The sequence below is a fragment of the Erpetoichthys calabaricus genome, chromosome 3, assembly GCF_900747795.2.
Source record: "Erpetoichthys calabaricus chromosome 3, fErpCal1.3, whole genome shotgun sequence".
NCBI lineage: Eukaryota > Metazoa > Chordata > Cladistia > Polypteriformes > Polypteridae > Erpetoichthys > Erpetoichthys calabaricus.
In genome coordinates, this window is record NC_041396.2 from 167,065,402 (window position 1) to 167,088,224 (window position 22,823).

Consider the following 22,823-nt stretch of genomic DNA (forward strand, 5'->3'; position numbering starts at 1 on the left):
GTAGTTCATACCATTCATTTTGACCATTAATTACGTATGGGGATTTTTATAGTTTTGTAATGCTTAGAGAGCACTTTCTTATAAGGTTGTCAATTTTGGATGGTTTCATAAGCTTTGTGAGGCGTTTTTCATTGTCATTCTCTGTTTTTTATTTGTTTTACCTTTGTGCTACAAACAGGAATGATGCTCTATAATATGTGTACTTGCAAGTCATGCGTTTAGTAACACTTTTACAATATTACAATGAATTCTGTGACGTGTGCCTGAAACTGAGATTTCTTTACCTGGTTATTACTTATAACTAAAGAGAATTTCACAAATTGATCGTTCACCCATTCCAATGGATCAACATTATTTAGTATATTAATCCTCCCTCTGTCCTAACTACACTATGTATCTGCCTAACATCCATAAATATGGCTTTCTCTCACTACTACATTTAATTTGTCAGAAATAATTTAATAGTCATATCTAAATGGATTTGACAGTTCTTTCTACAGACAGTGCTTGCTATAACTTAGTAAAGTATCATGAATTTCCCATTGGGATTAATAAAGTATCTATCTATCTATCTATCTATCTATCTATCTATCTATCTATCTATCTATCTATCTATCTATCTATCTATCTATCTATCTATCTATCTATCTATCTATCTATCTATCTATCTATCTATCTATCTATCTACAGGACTTTGTGTGAACTTTGTGTTAAAAATGATCTTGGACAGAGATTTACACTAATAGGTAGCATTAAGAATTCTTCTAAACTCCACAGATTGGTCACTCTATTCTGTCTCTCCTTTACTGTATCTTTCGTACAACCTTTGTCTCAGAAACCTTCCATCTAATTGAGTTCCTGAAATAAACTGCATTATACAGCAGTTGTGTGATAGGATAGCTTGGCAACAAAGAAAAGTATGTCATTCACTGAGTTCTTTAGTATTGTTAATTTTCTCTTATTGATGAAGTTTTGTTCTGATTTATTTTTATGTTATTTTGACTTTCTTTGAAATTTTAACCTTTTCCCTTCATTCGTTGGTTTTGAATTCTTCAACTTTTTGAGCTTTGTTTTAACTACATTCTTGCCTTTTCTGATAATTAAATATTGTTTTAACTCCTGTTTTGGCTACTGAAATCTGGTTCTAACCTGTGATCCAAATAGTTTATTATGACCTTTTCTTAAAATACATTATGCACAGTAATGCTGATTCATTTGGGACATTCTCTGTGACAACAAAGCTCCCTTTTCCCTATGCCAGCCTTAAAAATGTTCAACTGACTGGCATCAATACAGCTTGCTGGTTGAGAAGTCAGCATCAGTCAACCATAAGAGAACACAATTTCCTCTACCTGGCACAGTACTGAAAGTGGTAAGCTTGGGTGGCCCATTTGAGAGCTTAACTCAATATTCTTATCTGTCTTCCGTGACAGTTAAGTGTTGTGCTGCTACTAGGATGTCATTAAAAATGAACTAAGGAGTACTGTGGATGTCGCATGGCTTTATTTAAATCTGCAGGGTTTATATGTGTGCAATTTCTTCACCACAGCTAATATGCTGACCCAGTTGCTTTGCTTTGTAATTCCAGCAAAGCCTAAACATTTTGATTAATTATAACCACACCTATAACAGTCACCTTAGGGACATCTAATGCAAAAAGTATGATCTTAATTGAAAATACTCACTTAAAGGAACCAATGAGTTAAATGTATTTATTGATATTAAATTAACATAAAGGAAGGAAAAAGTAAAGCAGGGTTCAGAAAAGAAAACTGGTTATACCAAACATTTCTTTTTATATTACTACAAATAACATTTTCTTTTAGGTTTTTAGACCAGGTAGATGCCTGATCTGAACTTGATGCTTTTAAAATCAACGTCAAAGTTTTTGTCAGGCAGAGAATGCACTGAATCAATCTGTTTTTCATGTTCATATTGTTTGGACAGCTGATTAGTAAGTAGTACAGTAGGAACTAAAAAAGTGTGCAAATGACCACATGGCAAACAAATAAAATATCGTAGCAACAAAAAAAAAAAGCAGCAAAGCCTTACTGAGATTAAAGATTGCATCCTGGATCAGTCTCTCCATTACTTAGTTCTTCTAGAGGTCTTATTTTGCTTCTTTATGTGTAGACAAAACAGTGACACAGCATGAGGCTAGCTCAAATGTTCCTTCCTCCCACATTTTCAAAGGGTTATTGTGGTGATTCTGGGCCCGAAGCAGCATTTTCTGTACACTTTTCATCACTGTTTCAACAAGATCACTTCATTGTGGATTGCTAACTAGTTTCAAATTCATGATTTTTCATGTTGTGAATTCTTTCATAGTGGAAATTTGGATGAATTTTATACATGTTTAGACTTTTCTTGGTATTTCCATGTAATAAGGGGTAATGTAGCGTGTATATCAATCAGTGAAAACAAGTCATAAACATCACACCTAGGTGACTAGCTGGCAATCCTTGCAATTGTCTGAGTTGGCATATAATTAAAACTGGCAGCATATACACACCAGATGTCAGTGTTGGCACAATTAAAATGAAGGAGATCAAAGCACATGTATAAGAAAAATGCGAAACAACACAGTCACATGGCCAATCTCATTGACGTTGAAGACTTCGGCTAATCCATAGTAAACAGAACACATTAAGACAAAAGCAACAATTTGGGAGGCGCAATATTGTGGCATAACTATTAAGCTGTCCCACTTAACAAAACCATGTCAAGTTTATGTTATACTGTTTGTATTCCTGCAGCATTTATTAAGAGTTCACCAAGTTCAAATTCAGAAGCAGATTTATTAGCATTAGAATAGAATGTGTAGTACTTAAGCATTAGTAATACAATAATGATAATGGCTAAACAAAAATGGATGGCTAGAAGATCATTGAGTATCTGGGTATTTTCCACTCATATTACTTAAAATTTGTCTGCTCCATTTAAATTTAGAAACTCAAGGAATAAAAAGCAAATATGTGAAGTGTTTCTGCTTGATTTCTTTATAATTGGAGAAAGAAAGAAGAAATGTGTTTCTGTTTGCACCCTTTCTTACTCATTTAGTTACTGTACTGTTTCATCTTGAGTGTATTCTGTGTAGTTTTTTATGTTTTAATTGTGGCAACACTTTAATTTTCCTATCTATCTATCTATCTATCTATCTATCTATCTATCTATCTATCTATCTATCTATCTATCTATCTATCTATCTATCTATCTATCTATCTATCTATCACACTGCCTCTGCTCCTTGATTGTCGTGGTCTTTCTGTGGTCACCAGCTTTGTTGGCCAAACTGTAGTTCCAGATTTTGGTCAGAAGTAGCCTCCCCATTTTTTTGGTGACCTACTGTTTTACACTGATTTACTTTTAACAAATTCTTTATAAAATGAAATATAATATAAAAATATAAAATCTGCAAAAAAACAATTAATTAACATGTGTTGTATTGTGTAAAAGAAGAACACCTTTACAATCTTCTTTATAAACAACATTACTCCTTTTTTTTCCACATAAGGAAGCAGTTGAAATTTAGAAAACAACTTTAGCCTCGTTTGCCAACACTGCAGAGCTTCTCCAACTTCACATACATTGTCAAACAAATAGATAAAAAAAAATATCTTTAACACTCCATCTTTCATACTACACTGTAGACATTCTAAACAACTGGATCATGTACAATAAATAAGTCATCATATCTCACATTTTGTTTCTGTAGTTCTTTACCATGCTGCTTAATTGTTGTTTTTTTTGTTTTATTTTAAAATATATGCTATAAATATCAAATCCCAACATACAGAGCACATTATCATCAAAAATGAAATCATTTTAGAGACAGGGTTAAAATATGTTAACTCATAAAAAGCCATCCCAGTTGATTGTATTTTTTCTTTTTTTTTTTTTCATTTTATTGAATTTATTAAGAGGAAGCAACATTCCATACTAGCATGTAAAACTTAACAAAACTAAATTCAAATCAACCCCAACCCATGAGAAAGAGAGGAAGGCCAATAGCCAGAGTAAAACTTTAAGATTAAAAAAATGAAAGTGAATCATTTTCCCAATTTAAAAGCTTATTCTAAAATGTTATTGATTAGATCCTGCCAGGTTTTAAAAAAGTTTTGTACAGATCCTCTAAGTGAGAATTTGATTTTTTCCAATTTCAAATAGTATATAACATCAGTTACTCACTGACTTAAAAGAGGAGAATTAGGATTCTTCCAGTTGCACAAGACAAGTCTACGTGCTAATAGTGAAGAAAAGGCAATTACAGTTTGTTTGACCTTCTCTACTTTAACCCCATCTGGGAGTACACCAAACACAGCTGTTAGTGGATTAGGAGGGATTGTGACACCTAGGCTGTCTGATAGGCATTTAAAGATTTTGGTGCAGAAGGACGTTAATTTGGTACAGACCCAAAACATGTGGCCCAATTGAGGCTGGAGCTTGATTGCAATGTTCGCAGGTTGGATCTTGCCCTGGAAACATTTTGGACAATTTTAAACAAATTAAATATTTTAAGTAGAATAATTGTATTTAACTCTGTTCATGTTTCTAGACAATGTTGTCCTTATTGATGACATGGATCTCTGAGTGATCATTTGTCTACATTAGCCATATTTCAGGACCACATTGTGGAAGGGAGTGTGCTTTGGAGACACTGAAAGGGTTTGTAGATATGTGTCTGCCTGCCCTGAGTGAGTTCAGTAGGACAGAGCTCTCTACTGCAATGAAGGACTAGAAAATGATTAAGGTCTGTTCTCTTCATTTCTATAAAACTATAGAAGAATTTGAAAAAATTCAAACTGAAGTTTTCAGTTAACGTCTGATCATATATTCATTACAAAACCTTAAGAGCAGATTTTATATTTCAATGCCAGACAAATGAATACCACCACTGTGATTCTTGGAATAATTGAACCTTCATTTATCTCTTTAACTGTTAAATCAAATGACCTCAATGTATTGATTTTATCACAGGGAGTTATGGGTCAGTTTACAGACACTATGGTACATATAATGGGATGCTTTTAACAGTTGCATTGCTTACAAAGGAACATTCAACTTTAGGCTGCAAAGGTCAAAATGTGTCAAAAACTACTTTTTAGTGATATCCTCCACTTAATTTTTAAATGTTAGATTTTTCTTTAAGCAAATGCCAAAAAACAGGGTTGCAGCCAGGACATACACATTTTTTTAATTTATTAATTTGTTCCACAGACTGGGATACCCAGTATTATATTGGAGTGACCAATGATACGTGTCTGGCTGAATCACAAAATGAAGTCTGGCAAGTCAATTTGGTGGTAAAGTCTCACTGGCAATCCAGGACAACTGAACAGGGAGGTGAACCTGTGGAGGCCCCCTTTGTTTTTAATTATTGAAATGAACTTCACACTTGGGGGGGTACTGTGTGCCTCACCATTTTATTTTTTCACTATTTATAATGCCTTTCATTATATTCTCCATTGGAAAGGCAAACCCAAAATACATGAAGGATGGATATAGTGATACATAATCCAGAGCAGTGGTGTAAAACTTCCAAGCTATCTAAGTATAGTATAGTGATGTTGAGTGAGAAATATATCAATCCAAAATTTGGAAAAGTAGTTAGAAACTAGGAAGTTAAGTTTTTTCTTCATATGCAAATGAAAGAAGTTGACAAATCAGTCAAAGGTCAAGCTAGAAAAGTAAAAATTGTTGGCTAACAAAACCAAAAACACGAGGCAAAAGTTGAGGTCAAATAGAGAATAAACAGGTCCTAACCATAACTAAATTTTCCTTTCTCTAGCTAAATAAATTGTGAAAAATTTTGTGGTTATTTTTTGTATTTATTTAAAAACTAGGACACTGAATTCTGCATCCTAAATATAATTGGCGCCACAGGGTCACACACAGGTGCAATGCCAGTTATGTGTCTAGCAACCACACTATTGTCAAAAACAAAATGGTATTGCATTGCAGTAAAAGACTAAGTAATAAGTGATATTAATGAGAATGTGAAAGATAATAAACATAAAAAATAACCTTCAGTATTGTTTTGATTCATTATAATTTGAAGTCAGCACATACAAAATTTACATGTTGTGCGGTGCTCTCACAGTGATCCCATACCCAAAGAACATCACGGATACCAAAAATATAAAGGAAAGAAAATATTTATAAACAAAAGGTAACAATAGAGACGGATACAGGACTTTGGAAACAAAAAATAAGCAAATACGTAAAAATAAACAAATTTTCACATCTCCCCTGTATTGTTGGATTGATACAAAAATTTGGACTTTGGTACGTGTGATCCCTTTTATTGGCTAACTGAACGGATTACAATGTGCAAGCATTCAAGGCAACTGAGGCCCCTTGTTCAGGCAGGTTGAAGGGGCCTCAGTTGCCTGGAAAGCTTGCACATTGTAATCTGCTCAGTTTGCCAATTAAAGGGGTCATTTTGCTTGACTTCTCACTGCATCCATCATGGCTAACACAATACAATACCCTACAACTACAGACTTTGGCATACAGTATGTAGTGATTTGTATTCTGAAATCACACAGTTGCACTTTAGGTTATTTCTGTAATGAAAACTCGAAACCAGTTAAGTATAGGAACACCGTTATACATGAGAGACAAAGCACCCACACTCTTCCAAGCATCACCCCCTTGAGAACCCACCCCCAGCTACCTCTTGCACTTACTTGGGAGGGTGTCCTCTACTGCCTCTCTGCTTGTTACAATTACCTTTATACAGTACCTCAATATACTACAGTATCGCTACCAGCATTTGATAGATAGATAGATAGATAGATAGATAGATAGATAGATAGATAGATAGATAGATAGATAGATAGATAGATAGATAGATAGATAGATAGATAGATAGATAGATAGATAGATCTTTGGACTTTAATACCAGAACCAAAACGGTACCAAAGCAAATAATGAATAATGAGTCCTCTCCCCACCAATTCAGAGCAGCATTCCTGCTCTTCCACACAATAATAAGGCTCCCTGCCTTGATACACTCCACAGATCAATTCAAGGAGTGCTTGGGGTTGTTTGGTGTTAGCTCTCCACCTTTGGTGTCTAACATACATTAATTTTATTATACATAATATATATAAGTGCATGGTACTTGAAAGCTACTATTAACTTCCGTTACCAAATTTAACAAAATGCTAGTACTGTACCATTTTAAAAACTGGGCTTTTTGGTACTTTTTCAGTACCGGTATACTGCGCAACCTTACTTCCCACTCTACTCCTTCCACCTGCCAGCTGAACTGTTGTCCACTCTTTATTCAACTCTTAGTTCATCTAGCATATTATTACTTTTGTAAATCTCTAACAGTTTAATCAAGTAAACACTTCGTTCTACACTGCAAAACATTTATGTAGACAGGCAGTGTGGTACAGTGGACTGCAGTAGCAGGTTCAGATTCCACTACTGACACTGTGTGACCATCAGCAAGCCGCTTCATCTGCATGTGCACCAAATGGGAAAACAAAAGAAATGCAACCAATTGTATCTCTCAAATGATCTAAGCTGATTTGGATAAAGGTGTCAGCTAAGCAATAATAATGCTTCACATTAAGCCAAACTCAGTTCTACCCTTAATTTAAAATATTTGTTTAATTTGAAATTACATATTTAATTTTAAAGGTCAGAGCAACAGAAGCTCATCCACTCATGTGAAACATGGCTGACCAAAGTCTACTCTTATTTGTAAGCCATTCTCCACAGTGAAGACTTTCTATCAAGTGTCAAGAATGCTGATACCCACCATGAGCAAAATCTGGAAACTGAACCAGTTTAGAGGATTTCAAGATCAACTGGTTTACAAAAATTGGAAATAGACCTTTATATATTGATACAGATTACAAAACATTTACAAAATGTTCACACTTTTTTTTTTCAGTAATGTTAATCCTGAACGGTGATATTTGCCGGTAATTTGCTGATTCTCAGTACAGTTCTTTGGACTTAATGCTTTTTTTTTTTTTTTTAACATTTTCAGCCACAAGAGGCCAGTATTTACTAGTAAATGACAAGGTGCCGAGAAGACTCCCTTATTATTAACTCACATATTTTCGGTTCAGATGTGTAAGAAGTGGGTTAGTGTACGGGCGTTTTGTTGTTTTGTTTGGGGTTAACACTGTCACAGACATTCCCCATACTTTTTGTATGTCAAGAGGGTACAAGGACTCGAAAGTGTAGTCGACTCTGAGTCAAAAAAGTGTACAGTTAAATAAAAGTAGGCCTGCTAATGAGGCATTTCATATCTTTAAGAATCATTACGTTTTTATAATGATGTAGAGTGGCACAGTAATTAGAGATGCTATATCACAGATCCATCATTCTTGTTTTAAATCACTACCTCTGATTGTGGAGTGGAGTTTGTATTTTCTCTCCAAGCCTGGGTGTTTTCTTTTCTTGATATCTCATTTTTACCCAGTCTCATAGGTTAACTGGTGTTTGAAAATTTACATTTGGCAAGCAGTGGTGTGTGCATGAATTGGCGTGATGATACTGTGGTACACCATCTTGATAGGCTCCTAAACTCAAATTCATTCTCCCATGAGGATGTTATGATAATATTTATGACTGGCACGCTGCCCATGCTTGCTTTTTGAGTTGCGGAAGACACTAATGGGAGAGGTTTTAACACTCTGCTACCCTATATTAAATCAAGAATAGCTGACAATGGATGGCTTGATGGTACAATGAGTAACGCTGCCACCACACAGATCCAGTTTCTTGGGTTAGGGTCCGTGCCTAGTTTGTTGACTTTATGGAGTTTGTTTGTCCTCCCTTTGTCTGTGTGGCTTTTCCTCCAGGTAGGTTAGGTTAACTGGAGATTCTAAATTGGCCCCCGTTTAAGTATGAGTGTGTGAGTGGACCCTGTGATGGAATGGTGCCCTGTCCAGCTGCTTTCTACCTTGTGTCCAGTGCTGTCAGGATATTAAACACAATTTGATTTGAAAATGGAAGGATTGATAATTGGGCCCTTGAACCCAATATGGGATGTCAGAATTCTATTTATCCATCAGTCCGCATATTAAGCTTGTATAATTCAGTTATCAGGTGGTCATGAGCTGATGCCTACAAGACAAGAACCAGCCCCAAATGCTGTGCCAGTTCTTCACAGGGCACTTTCACTCACATAGTAACAATGGGCCAATTTGGAGTTACAAATCAGTTGAATTGTCTTTGAATTGTGGGAGATAAATTAAAGGAGTCCTAGGAAACCAAGAAACGGGACATGAAAACTCCACGCAGACATAGATGGGATTCAAACCTGATCTCCCAAAACTTTGTGGCAGCAGTGCCAAACCACTGCTCCAACATGCCACCCAGAGTTATTTAAATGGTAATTAATATGTTCCTGTGTACCGTCTCCTCCATCAGACAACCGCACTCATCCTCTACGTGCCATCTTCATCTGGAAGGAAGTAAATCAAACTCAGCGAAGTGGAAATCGGCAAATGAATAACATATTCAGGTGAAGCGACTGCCGAGTTAAATATAGTAAGATAGTAAGAATACGCAAATCCACGATTAACTATTAAAAAATGTGGAATATGTCGGAGACAGACCTGCGAGCCAGGCGGCGATTTACTTGCCTCATACAATAGGCTACTCAAAGCCTGAGTCGTACATTTTTGAATTTAAAGCGTTCCTTCAAGAAATTGCCTTTTAAATTTTGTCTCGCATGTAAATTGCTTAATTAAGACAGGTTCCTCGTAACTTTCTAAAAATAGCGGTTTCTGGTCCACGTAAAAGTAAGCAGTCCTGTCACTTCTTAGAGATGACGTCTGATAATCAGACGGGACATTTTATTAAGCTGCCGGCTTTCCATTATACATTCCAGACATAAAGGATTTCAGTGACTAGGAAAGGGGGTTAAACGAAGGGTTTAGCAAAATGAGACAGAACAGTGACCGCAGCTTTTATAAGTTCCTGAATGAAACGGCTACTAATGCTTTAAGATTTTCCATTGTCCCATGTTCAAAAAATCGCAGAGACCGCTGCCAGACAAACGCGGACTCCCTTATGATTTCCAAATGCAGAAGCCGTTTGCGGAGACTCAAAAGCTCTAAGAAGAACGATGAAAATCATGCCAAAGGAATGTACTCAAGTATGCTGATTTTTCCAAAAAGTGCAACTCCCCCCATTTTTTTTTTTTTTTGTGGGATCTCTCATCTCTTGTCACATTGTGGTAACTTTCCCCGCTTCCTTCATTTCGTAATAGCTTACGAGAGTAAATTGAGAGTTGGGAACAGCCCCCTATTAAGTAGCAGTTTCAGGAGAGATTCTTCCCACTTGGAGAGCGGATCCTTATAGAACAACAGAGGAGCCAGTTTCCACTCCGAATTAGCCGACTGGGGAGCACGCAGACAAAGACAGCACAAGTCTTTTCCAGGTTGGGATTTCAAAGTTTTCATCACAGCTGAAAATTGCCTTTATTGATCACATCTATCTATCTATCTATCTATCTATCTATCTATCTATCTATCTATCTATCTATCTATCTATCTATCTATCTATCTATCTATCTATAAACAGAAAAAGAGAAAGAATATAACCTTGTACAATTCTGTACTTATACTGGTGGTGTAAAAAAAAAGTAACACCTAAACTTTGTATCCAACCAACGTCTGGAAAAAAATCTATCAATATTAAGAAATTAAATAGTAAATACTAATCATATTACATTTTATTAGTTTATGTATTTATATGATTATTGATTTATATTAATTGGTCGGGAACTTTATTTGAAGCGATTTACAAAATCAAAAGTGAGATTGTATATTTATTGTATTAATTTGTATACACATATTTTTAGGAAGGGAGGATGTTTTGCAATAGTAAAATTTTGTAATTTTTTAGCTTTTTTTGTAATTTTCATTTCCTTTTATTTATTTATTTATTTATTTATTTATTTATTTATTTGGTATGAATTCGATTATTCATTATACATGCATAATTCTTTCTAGGCATTCACATCACTAAGAAAGAAATGGCAATTTCAACTTTTTACAAACGGCATCTTTTATCCCCTTTATTAATTCATTAGATATTTTCCTGCAAAAAAAAAATGTAAATCTGCATTGTGAATATCACACAGCAATCTATTTTATCTGACATGCAGAATTACAAGAAACAACCAAGAGAAAGACCTTAACGTAGAAAAAAAATAAAACCTCACAAGCCACTGGAAACGTCCTTACAGTTAAGACAAAGAATTGGCCACTGGGGTGCGCCCTTTCACCGCATTGCCCCGTCGTCTTTTCATGCGTTGCGCTGTACCATTTATACAGGAGATTTGGGGTTTGCATTTTCTTTTTTTTATGAAAGCGCGCAACAGAAAAAAAAAATGAACAGGAGAAAAAATATATACATATATATTTGAATAAATAAACCCCATTATTACGTTATAGAGCTTCAAAGCAGAGCTTTTGATGCCCTCTATATTTCATTTCAGCTTTAGGTCTTTGATTGTGTCTCTCTCTAAGCCCACAGCTGTGTTGCAAATTAAAAGACATTTCAGGTGATTGGTTTGGAAAATATTATGTCAGGCTTTTGCAATGGAAGTTTTGAGGAAAGTTAAACACGTTTTATGAGCTAGTGGAAATTTACATATCAAGAAAAGATCCCACTTTTTGCCTTCCTGGATTACACTGACTTTCTTGCAGCTTCTATAAAACTTTAGTGACTAAAACGTTATGAGGAATCAAGCAGAATTAGCCTTATAGCTTTGGAGCGGCACAGCGGAATTATTCATTTAAGTGTACAAGGTGAAGAACCGTCTACAGCTATATCTAATACATTCCATCTGTTTAGCATGAGAGATGATCATCCAGTCCATCCGGATTGTTTAGTTTGTAACAAATAAGATGGTCCTGTTTATTAAATGGCGATAAGTACATAATGAATTTGTCTGTTAATAAAACATACTTTTAAAAACTTACTGTAAATCATATTGCATATTATACTAATCTATACTACATTAAGAATTATGAAATAAGGTGATACAAAATCACACACAGCAAAATAATCTGTTTTAACTTAAAAGGTATCAAGGGATCAATGATTCCCCATATGTACTTTTAAGTGTCATTTATTAAACCCTGGCTGTTTGGTTGTATATTAAACTCTACTTGATTTGAACTTCTTGCCTTTACAGTTCTTTATTTCTTGGATAATTGCTCTACTCTTAAGGACTGAGGGTGTGCCCTGAACTTTTAGGAGGAGCAAAGCTTTTAATATGCTCTCACAAGCCTGAAAAGTGACGGGAACAAAAGGGCAAGGATCCAACTGAAAAGCAGAGCAGGGACCTCCAGTAGCCGCATCACAAGCTTCTGAACTTTTATAGTGTCGGTGCATAAGATTTAAAAGACGTTGAGGACTACTATGATGCTGTGTGCATTAATGCATATTTCAATGTTGCTTACACTTAAAAAAAAGCAGAAGAATACACAATACAAGTTTCTTTTAATATGTAAAAGCTTATATGAGGTACTATGCTGGAGACGCATGCAGCCAGTTCCACAACAATGTAGGTGAAGAAGTAGCACCCGGAGGACTTCCATACCATGATATTCTCAAATGGCCTAATCCAATTCACGGTCATGGGGGGTCAGAGCCTATCCTGGTAGCACTGGTTGCAAGGCAGGAAACCGCGATGTACAGGACACCAATCTTAATTCTGCATTCATTTTAACACATTCGGCTGAAGACCAATTAAATGACAGCATGGAGCTGAATTGGGTGCTCTAATTAAAACGTTTTATGCTCTCATGTAAAATACATACAAAAGCATTTTCTTTTTGTTTTTAATGGCTGGAAATGTCATTAAATACCTTGCAAAAATCCTAACCTTTTGACATTTTTTCTCAAATCTCAATCTCTTTTTTGTCAAAAATAGGTATAGGAATGGTGCGATGTAGAATTGAATTGTATGAAAGGTGATTAAGAGATAAATAGAAAGATGCTGTGGTAAATAAAGGGCACTGCATTTGATACAGAGAGGTAGATCATCATCATTTTCCTAAGCTCCCTCTTAATCTACATAATGTAATGAAGTATGCTGTCTAGACCTGCTGTTACCCCTAGGATAAATGAAACACCCTTTGACGTACAGTTGCCATGCTGAACAGCCTAAACTCTCGGTCTATTTGTTTTAGAGGCTGACAGATTTGAACATATCCAAGCCAGCCCATTATTATATTCAGGCGTTGGCTTTACATTCTTTAATACTTCATTATATCTAATATAAGGATATATTGCATTTAGCCATACTATGCTACCTTCTTTACACTTTAGCCAGCTGATTTTGTCCTCTAGGTGCTTTTGTTACTTGATGTATTTTAGAAATCTTTTAAATTCTTTCACATTAATCCTTAGGTAAGTGTTTGAACGCTGCAGTGTTATTTTTCTCTATTGTTGACCAACTGTTGACAAAATAATGAGAGAGAGAGAGAAACAGAGGCATAGAGATAGGTAGAAGTTTCATAAATAATGGTTATGGTGTATCCAGTGGTTACCACTTGTTCCAATATCCTTCTTTTTAATCCCATCTTTGAAAGCTATCCATGAAATGCTTATGCATTCTCAGCATGTCAACTTGACTCTTGATTACAACTTTGCTGATTGTGAGTGTGGGCGGAACGGTGGCGCAGTGGTAGCGCTGCTGGCTCGCAGTAAGGAGAACCGGGTTCGCTTTCCGGGTCCTCCCTGCATGGAGTTTGCATGTTCTCCCTGTGTCTGCATGGGTTTCCTCCAGGCGCTCCGGTTTCCTCTCACAGTCCAAAGACATGCAGGTTAGGTTGATTGGTGATTCTAAATTGGCCCTAGTGTGTGCTTGGTGTGTGGGTGTGTTTGTGTGTGTCCTGCGTTGGGTTGGCACCCTGCCTGGGATTGGTTCCTGCCTTGTGCCCTGGGATTGGCTCCAGCAGACCCCCGTGACCCTGTGTTTGGATTCAGCGGGTTGGAAAATGGATGGATGGATGATTGTGAGTGTGGCTGTGTGTATGAGAGGGCCATGCAATGAACTGGTACATTATCCATAGTCAAGTTTTGTCTTGTGTGTGATGTTACTAGAATAGACTCTGGTCCACTGTAGGCTTGAATTTAATAATTTTAGAATGTTATAAACAAAACTAAGGATGGCTTAGCAGGTTGAGTTACCACATTACTTACTGTGTGTGGGCTCTGGTTTGATTCCTGGCTGAGATAAATTGTCTGCATAAGCTCCCCTTGATCATTATAGACATTCCCCAAGTGCTCTGGTATAACCACACAGACCGACCTGCAGTTAAGCTGGTATCCCCGAATGACTAAAAATGGCATGTGCTGTGTCCAATTATGTCTTGCATTTGTTATTGCCAGCATAGATTCCGCTTCCTTTATGAGAATAGCTAAGATAAAGAATGTAATGTGCATCAAACAAAGATGTTAAGTGGTAAGAATAATGTAACAGTAATTTGTCTGCTGAATTGCATTGGTCAATGGATTGGCTCTTACACTGAACTGAAGGCTGCTGCGATAAACTCTTCTTTGCTTGAAGCCCATATTGCCTGAAAAGAAAATTTAGAAGATGAATAGGTGAATTTAACGTACATTGATGGAAATGTTATTAGTAACAGTGTGAAGGAGTCACATTATTTGTAAAATAATACATACATAATAACAGATGATCAACTCAATTAATGATAGCCTTTGGGTTTTTCATTTTTTCTGCAGATTATTCATGTTTTCCTGAGCCAGAAAGGTGAAAATGAAGATCAGGCTGTCTTTGGCAGCAGTTGCTGTGCTTACAGCTTTGTTGTTTACCTCTGCTGAGGCTCAAGGTAACATTTCACAATCTCATTATTCTTGGATATTTTTTGCTTCTAGATGGTGCAGAATTCAGTTTTTTCCATTTCTCCAGCTTCTCACTTTCTCTCTCACCCTTTGTCTTTCTTTCATTTTTAATGATACTGTGTTTTATATATTTTTTGTGAGCTAATTCATTTTTTATCTACAGGCTTTTAGTCTGATGTATGTTACGTGAGTTTATAATTGTTTAGCCAATTTCCTTTCAGTATGCTGCAGGAGTGAGCAACCTTGCTGCACTTTACAGAAATGGAAACGTACATACGGTGAACTGAATCCAATTTTGCTAAGAATTCATGTACTCTGTGTCAGAATTGTCTTTAATAAAAAGACCTGAAAAAAACTTAAACCTTTGTGAGTGTTTTGATTGATGAACACCAAGTGTTAAGCAGCATGCACAGTCTTCAAAGCTGGAGCCTTTTCCTGTTGGATGACACAGTTTGTCTAACAACAGGAGAAGGTGTGTCACAGGCAATGGGAGGAGCTATATGCTTGGGGCCGCCCCTTAGACTGTGGTGTCCATTTTTTGTACAATACATGAAAATATAAGCATGGGATTGGGGGTGTTGTATGTCCTTTATGTGGATGTACATTGTTTATCTTTTCATAACTGAGTTTAGTAATCATATAGAATGATGTGTCTAGTTTGTTTTAAATATTTACTTAACAGTTTACAGCAACCATGTATGAACAAATTCAGTTTAATGGCTACAAGTGCAAGAGATACACTGCATGCTATATATATTTGTGAATAGACAGGAACAGGAAACACAGAAAAAAAGGGGGGCATATATTAAATTGCATACCTTAAGGGGAATTCAAATGTAAATGAGAAATTTGTAAATAAAAAGTAATTTGAAACTTTTTATCAAATATAGATGAAAACATTGGACATTTAGAACTTCTTTAAACAATTTTAGTTTTTAACATACCAGATGAGTCGTTAGATTATAATTTGAATCAAAGCATTTCGTTGCTTTTACAAAGGTCAGACTGCTGCATGTAGTAGATACAATGACAGAGGTAGAAACTTTCTTGTGTTTCATATAACATCTCTAAAATTAAGAGTGCAAATTTGGAAGGCACATAAAAAATGGAAGTAAAGACCAGGTCATTGTTATAGGGAAGCAGAATTAGGCTAAATCTATTATTATTATCATCATTATTATGCACATTGTAATCAATTAATCATTCAAATAATTACAGTGTGCTATTGATTTTATTGTAGATGCCTGAGTTAATGTGCAAATTCAGTTGCATAAAATTGATTATAATGTACAGTATATATCTTTATTACAAAGTAGCTTAACATCCATCCATCCATCCATTATCCAACCCGCTATATCCTAACTACTGCTGGAGCCAATCCCAGCAAGGCAGGAAACAAACCCCAGGCATGGCGCCAGCTCACCACAGGGCACACACACACACACACCAAGCACACACTAGGGCCAATTTAGAATCGCCAATGCACCTAACCTGCATGTCTTTGGACTGTGGGAGGAAACCGGAGTACCCGGAGGAAACCCACGCAGACACGGGGAGAACATGCAAACTCCATGCAGGGAGGACCCGGGAAACGAACCCAGGTCTCCTAACTGCGAGGCAGCAGCGCTACCCACTGCGCCACCGTGCTGCCCTAGCTTAACATTCATTATGTAATTTACATTTTACATAATAAGAGTAAGAATAATAATACTAATTATTATTAGTTACTGTAGAGACACCAGTACAATTTTATTTTATATAGTCAAACTGTAGCTCTGAAGTGGTAGCCAAACACTGGATATCTTACAGAAATTTTTTCTTTCACACCGTGTGAGCTCTCGGTTTTAAATGACTTGCTCAGAAATTTTGGCCTTGTGCTTTTAGTTTATCTCTTTGTTATATCAAACCTTATTAACTAAATGAATTCTACTCTGTCTAGTGTTCTATTTTAAATTTAATCATACTTCCAATCAAAGTGTCTTTTTTTTAGGGTTTGACCATGAAAGGCACACAAGCTGTCATTGTTTCAGGTGTTAATGTCCCTCATTTTTCTTTTCATGCTGACTACTTGAGACTAAATGTGTATCTCTAAAGGAAGCACTTAGAAGTCCAAAAACATTCAACATTCAAATATGTAGTCTGTAGAAGATACTTTTCAAATTTTTGTGTTGTTCAAGTTAGTGTCATCATTCATGCCTTTTTCATGCATGAGAAGAGTCGTGTTATCGTTAATTAAGACACAGGGGATTATCAAATGACCCTCACCGATTCTCAGTTTATACTCTTTTTTTGTGCTCATTATTCAGAAAACAAGATATGAATTCTGTCAGGCAATTTACCTAGATGCAGGTCAGATCAGGCTAAATCCTGTCTGTAGCATTTTTCTTACAGTAGTGTTGACAAATTCCGTGTGAGCAGCAGTAGGAACATCTGGAGCCATTCTGAGATCCAGGAGCACACATTGACTAGTACTGTAAACAGAGTAGGAAAGACAGCTGTCATGATAGCAACACCGAATCTCTTACAAAGCACAAGAGTGTTGCAGAGAAAATACAATGCAAATGACAGAGAGGTCTATTAGTCAGGAGGCTGGCCTGTAAACCACAAAGTGTCAGATTGCGGACTAACTGTGGGACCACAAGCAAGTCTGTTATCCTGTTGGTGGTTTACTTGCATAAATGTGTATTCCAGCGAAAACTTTGCTGTACCTCAGCTATATATTATCTTTATTCTGAAACAACACAAAATTGCCAGTGTTAAAGTGACACTTCAAGTGTTAATAGTATATATACTGTGTGTGAAATCAGCATTAACATATTGTCAGCTTATATTGTTTACATAAGTGTCAATATAACATGAATAATGACTATTAACTTGAGAAGGAATCATAAAAAGGGTTACTATTAGATCTAAAGTATGATAGACTTTTTTATATTTCTTGTCTTGAGCATTTTTATAACAAAAAAGTCTCAATAGTATCATCTGACTGACCATGTAGTGACAGCCTTTTATTTGTAATCTGTATAGGTGAAAGCAAAAAAATTGTAATAATGTAGTGTAGGATTAATACTGCTAAGATGGTTTAAAATAAGTCCCAAGTGTTTTGTTAAAAAAATGCCATTTAAAGTCTGTTAGTAAAAAGTGTGTATTAACAACATTAAACTATATATACTAATAATCAAATTAGGAGTATGAGCTCATTGGTGATGCACAAATCACTTGAACACATGATGCAGAAAGCCACTGCAGGAAATTGCTTTTCCCTGCCCTCGGTCCAAACAGAATGATTTTATACCAAGTTCCTGACTTTTTAATGACATGCACTTGCTTTTTTTATTGAATGAAGAAGTGATTTGGTTTTTATGTGATCAAATATTTGCAGTACTCTTTTTAGTATTACCACATAATTAATGCTTAATCCAAATATCAATTTTTGATTTGAGCTTCAGTGTTGAGTCAGCTTCAGGGTGGACCCTAGTAAAAGTAACTTTTATTTTAGTTTTGTAAATGTGAAATTGATATAAAAAAGAAAACAGACACAGAGTGATTGGAAAGTTAAACAGTTTTCATGTAGTGAGTGCAGGTTTCTTGCAGATACCTTAGACAATTTGTTTTATATCTTAAAGAGTTGAATGTCACTGGGTATAAGCAAGATTTATTATGAACATAATGCTATGTTTTGATAGCATAATTTTCTAAGTAATGAATATCATTTAAATGAATCACTTTCAGATTTTCCTTAAATTAAATATTACAGTAAATTTGAATATTATGTTTATTTAATGCCAGGACTATAGCAGTAACATTTCATTACAGGCATATATACTGTATATATACTAATATTTCTGAGGAATTACCTGTAAATGCATAAGCATCTGAATGTGTAATATTTTAAATACATTTGTCAAAGGTAGCTGAAAAAGAATGTAGTTTCAAACAGCAAATGAAAAAGTTTTTGCCATGTTACCTGTAAAGGACTAAGTATAGGGAATACGTAACATTTTAGGACATGTCAAAGTAGCCTAAGAAGAATATGTAAAATAACAACTTAAAAGAGTAAATGAAGCAGTTTTCAAAATTCTGTTACTTTAGCTTACGCTGTAATGTGTAAACTAACTTTGCTTCAAGACCAGTTCACCAGTCAATTCCCATAACATATTTAGGACTTTGGTACCTTTCAATGAAATGAATTACAAAATGTTAAAACAACTTGTCACTACTTAATGACTTTTTTCCTGTAAATATTCATATGTGTTTTATATGCCTTACATTTCATTTCTGGCTGTGTTGTTCTTGCTGTGGTGGTTCACCATTTCTTACTACTAGAATTTACAGAGTTGCAGAGGGAAAACCTTGGAATTCCTCTTATGAAAAATAACATTGCGGAAATATGAAATCCAACACAAGTTTGCTTCTTTGAAAAGATGGATGAAAGCAGAACTTTTTGTTTGAAATTTTTCATTATTTGTTCAAGTGCTTTGAAATTTTGAGGCTTTTCCCACAGTCATTTTGTTGGTTTGGAATCCACTCATTTGGCTGCGAGAAGTGAACAAGCTGGGCTGCTGCTGGCATCCAAGCAGTCAGCCCAGGACAGAGCTGCATCTCTTGAGTTTATCTCCCAGGTTGGTGATCCTATTTTTCCATGTCCCAGTAAAGCTTTGCTCAGGCCACTTGTCTCTGCCTTGCATTAAATTTGTCCTGAGCTGCAGCTTTTCAACAAGATTTTAAAATGATATTCTTGCATTTCACGCAGTTCTAACAGTTTTGCATGCACCAGCTGGAATCAACTACTCTGTGACCACTGAGAAACTACAGGGCCCTTTGAATAGGCTATGAAATTTTGTTTTAATAAGAGTCACACACATTTCTAAATACTGACAAGGAGTTTATAAAGTATCAAAAATATGTAAGTAGAAACTGTACATCTCACACAAAAAAAAATCTAACACTCCAAACTGGTAAAATGTAATGCAGGAGAAGATTAAAAACTCACCTAGAGTGCAGGATGAGTTCTAACCAGAATGGGGAAAGCAATCATTTTCTGTTTGTCCCCAGGTGATGTAGTGAAGGATGTTAATCCAGGGTGTGATCAGTCTTGCAAACAAAATAAATTGAGCAAAGGGCATTTTTTTCCATTAAAAAACATTCACTTAATCCAGTTTTCGCAATCTGTTATATTTTATGCACTTCTGACGAAGGTTAGGCAAAATTAATCCAGGACGATAATGCAATCTGGTATTTGATCTCCTTCTTCTCCAGATCTTTCAGTCTGAGTGTGTTTACTCCAGGGCTTGCCTGTGGTATAGACATTATGCTGCAGGTAGTTTTTTAAAACAAGTCTCCAGAGTGTAGAATACTGTAGACCCAGTAGCATTCAAAATGGCCCGTTTTTCATGGGGTCTAGAGTAGAAGGTTTATACTCTTTTTTTTGAGTGTAAAATGTTATTTTGAGGTAAATAATCTTATAAAATGATGCACCGCACAGGGGGAATCTCCAAGTGTGGCAGCAAAGCTTAGCTGGAATTACCTTTAATTCATTCTTCGCTGCATTTTTCTCCTGCAGTTCCATGCAGATTCTACATAATGTTCTCTGCAAATGGCCTTTTTCTGTTTCCACTAGCATGTTATATAGTCCTTGGAACTAAGGTTCCTCACTGCCATGCCAGAAGCAGATACATGAATAAGAGTGTAACATTTCTTAAGAATTGAGGGATTCTTCTTATATAATGTGCATGACTGCTAAGAAATCTCTCTGCCAGAGTCATAATTTCCGCTGTACCCAAAGCATGCATTTGCCTGAGCTTTAAATGACCTCGAGCAGAATATCATTTTAAAATAATATTTTGATCTGTATGTGTGGGCAATCTTGTACATGAAGCCTTTTTCAAGCACCTAAAGTTATTTGTGTAGTTTTTGTTGTTTCGAGCAATTGTTCATGTACAAGTGCATGATGCTATGAAAGCAGTGCAGCATAAGCAAAGAAATTTGTCCATCCATCTTTAATCGGTTGTTTTTTGTAATTTGTTTGTGTGTATCTCCACTGTCTCTTTCTTTGTGTCAATACAAATGTTCGTATGGAAAACAAAAAAGTACACGCAAGTCAAGTTCGACCTGCTGTGTATTCTTTTAAGAGGTTTGCAATGGATTCCTTTATTTTGATATGTCTTTTATTACACCTTTCTAGTAAAAACTCAAATTTTCTTTAAATCCTGCAATAAAAATGCACCTGAAAAATTAAACTTTACCCTTCCCCTATGTTCCATTGTAAAATCAGTGAATGACAAATAATGGTTTATAATTGTGTGTTTTTTTCAGTTTTCTTGCATTAAATGTAAGCAAATTTATGTAGCCTGGTACAGCATGTTTGTAACTATTGCACTCAGCATGTAAAAAATGGTGTATGAAATGTTTGCTCTTGTAAAAATTACATGTCCAGTCATTGTGTATTTAAGTGTGTTTTCTTAATTTGTTGTGCTTGAGTTGCGGATCATCAGCTTGTGGTCTCAGCAATTCAAGTGAATGTCATTTTCTCTGAAATGGCTTTTTCTGATATGTAATGTTTTGTTTCCTGTGTCACCCTTTACTGTTTCTCATTTTCTTTCCAACAATGAACTTCAACCCAGAGGTCCTTATTGTTGGAAACAAATGTTTGCCTTCAAAAAAGCTTGTCTTAAATTTACATTCATTTACATTCTATATGGTAAAAAAAAGAAAAAGGCTAATGCTCATTTTCTTTATTTGTAGTTGATCCTCCTTCAGATTTGAAATTTACTATTCTTAATGAAAATACTGTACAAATGGCATGGAAATCACCACTAAGTAGAATAGATGGATATAAATTAACAGTGGTACCGACAACGGGTGAGTAAGGATCTCAGTATCTATCTGTGATTGTACATGTTTGAATATTTTAACATATGTCAATTGGACATACTAAGAGAATTTGAATCTTGTTCAGATATGTTCAAAAACTGCAGCCAGAAAGGAAGTTGGGTAAGAATAGATTTTTTTAGAACCAGGAGATAAACAGCCTTTAGACTAGTTGGAGCCGGAGTCAATACTTTTAAGAAATGATGCAAAACATCTTTACCAAAACTAGAAAATTTTACATTTCCTAACAATAACGCTTACGAGTCATTCATTGTTTCATTTATGTCCAAAAAGTCACCTTAAACACTGTGAAAGGAATGAAATCATATATCACTTTGGCTTCTGAATATGTGATTTGCAGTGAGGGCCATTACCAATAATATAATGGTGGCTCCCATTAAGACGGTCATTCAAGACAGCAGTGATCAAGGAAAAAAAAAATCTGTGATAGTAACCCAAAATCATTCAAATTTTAATATCCGAAAGGAAAATCATTTTAATAATGAAATTAATACACTAAAATGAACAAGCAGGGGTTCAAACCTATTACACAATCCATCAATTAGGTTTAAACATCTTAATCTTGAAATCCTTTTCCATTTGTGTTTATGTACAATGTACCACGACTCTGTATTAAAACTCCTCATTATCCCTGCAGTGTTTCTGACCCCTTAAATGTGAGGGTTAGGATTGATTTAAGCTGTTGAAAAGTTGTTCATATTTTGCAAGCCAAATGAGCATTGTTTACAGCATGCAACCTGGGCATATGTCATCCAAAATCATGTTCGACTTTTCATAAATGAGTCAACTGATGTTATATGCTGCATTAGGTGCATATTCCAACTCTGGACACAGGTTCGTTGGTTATTGGTCAAATAAACAAATCAGTTAGTCTTGTTGTTCCAGTCGCAAATACTCCTTAAGAGGTAAAGAATTTTCTAACTTATACCCGGCTCTGTTTTTTCTTTTTCCATCTCCATTAGATTACAGAAAGTCAGCAAATTATTATTTAGCTCTTAATGGGAGAAATCAATGTTTTACTACTGAAAAGTAATGTCTAATCGCACAACTTTCTCAAAACTACTAACTCCAATTCA

The 22,823-nt window shown here is 35.5% G+C and overlaps 1 protein-coding gene and 1 long non-coding RNA gene across 5 annotated transcripts in view; one reads left to right on the forward strand and one right to left on the reverse strand.

The window, feature by feature from the left end:
• Nucleotides 1-22,823, reverse strand: part of LOC127527290 (uncharacterized) — a 349,656-nt gene that overhangs the window by 20,604 nt on the left and 306,229 nt on the right. The window lies entirely within an intron of this gene.
• col12a1b (collagen, type XII, alpha 1b) overlaps nucleotides 14,721-22,823 on the forward strand; it is a 167,320-nt gene continuing 159,217 nt past the window's right edge. For 3 of the 4 annotated variants that reach the window (XM_051925538.1, XM_051925539.1, XM_028797515.2), the window contains exons 1-2: nucleotides 14,721-14,843; nucleotides 21,601-21,717. In XM_051925538.1, coding sequence (XP_051781498.1) covers nucleotides 14,771-14,843; nucleotides 21,601-21,717 — 190 coding nt within the window. In that variant the 5' untranslated portion in view covers nucleotides 14,721-14,770. The remainder of the gene's footprint in view (nucleotides 14,844-21,600; nucleotides 21,718-22,823) is intronic. The other variant, XM_051925540.1, reaches the window with a different exon arrangement.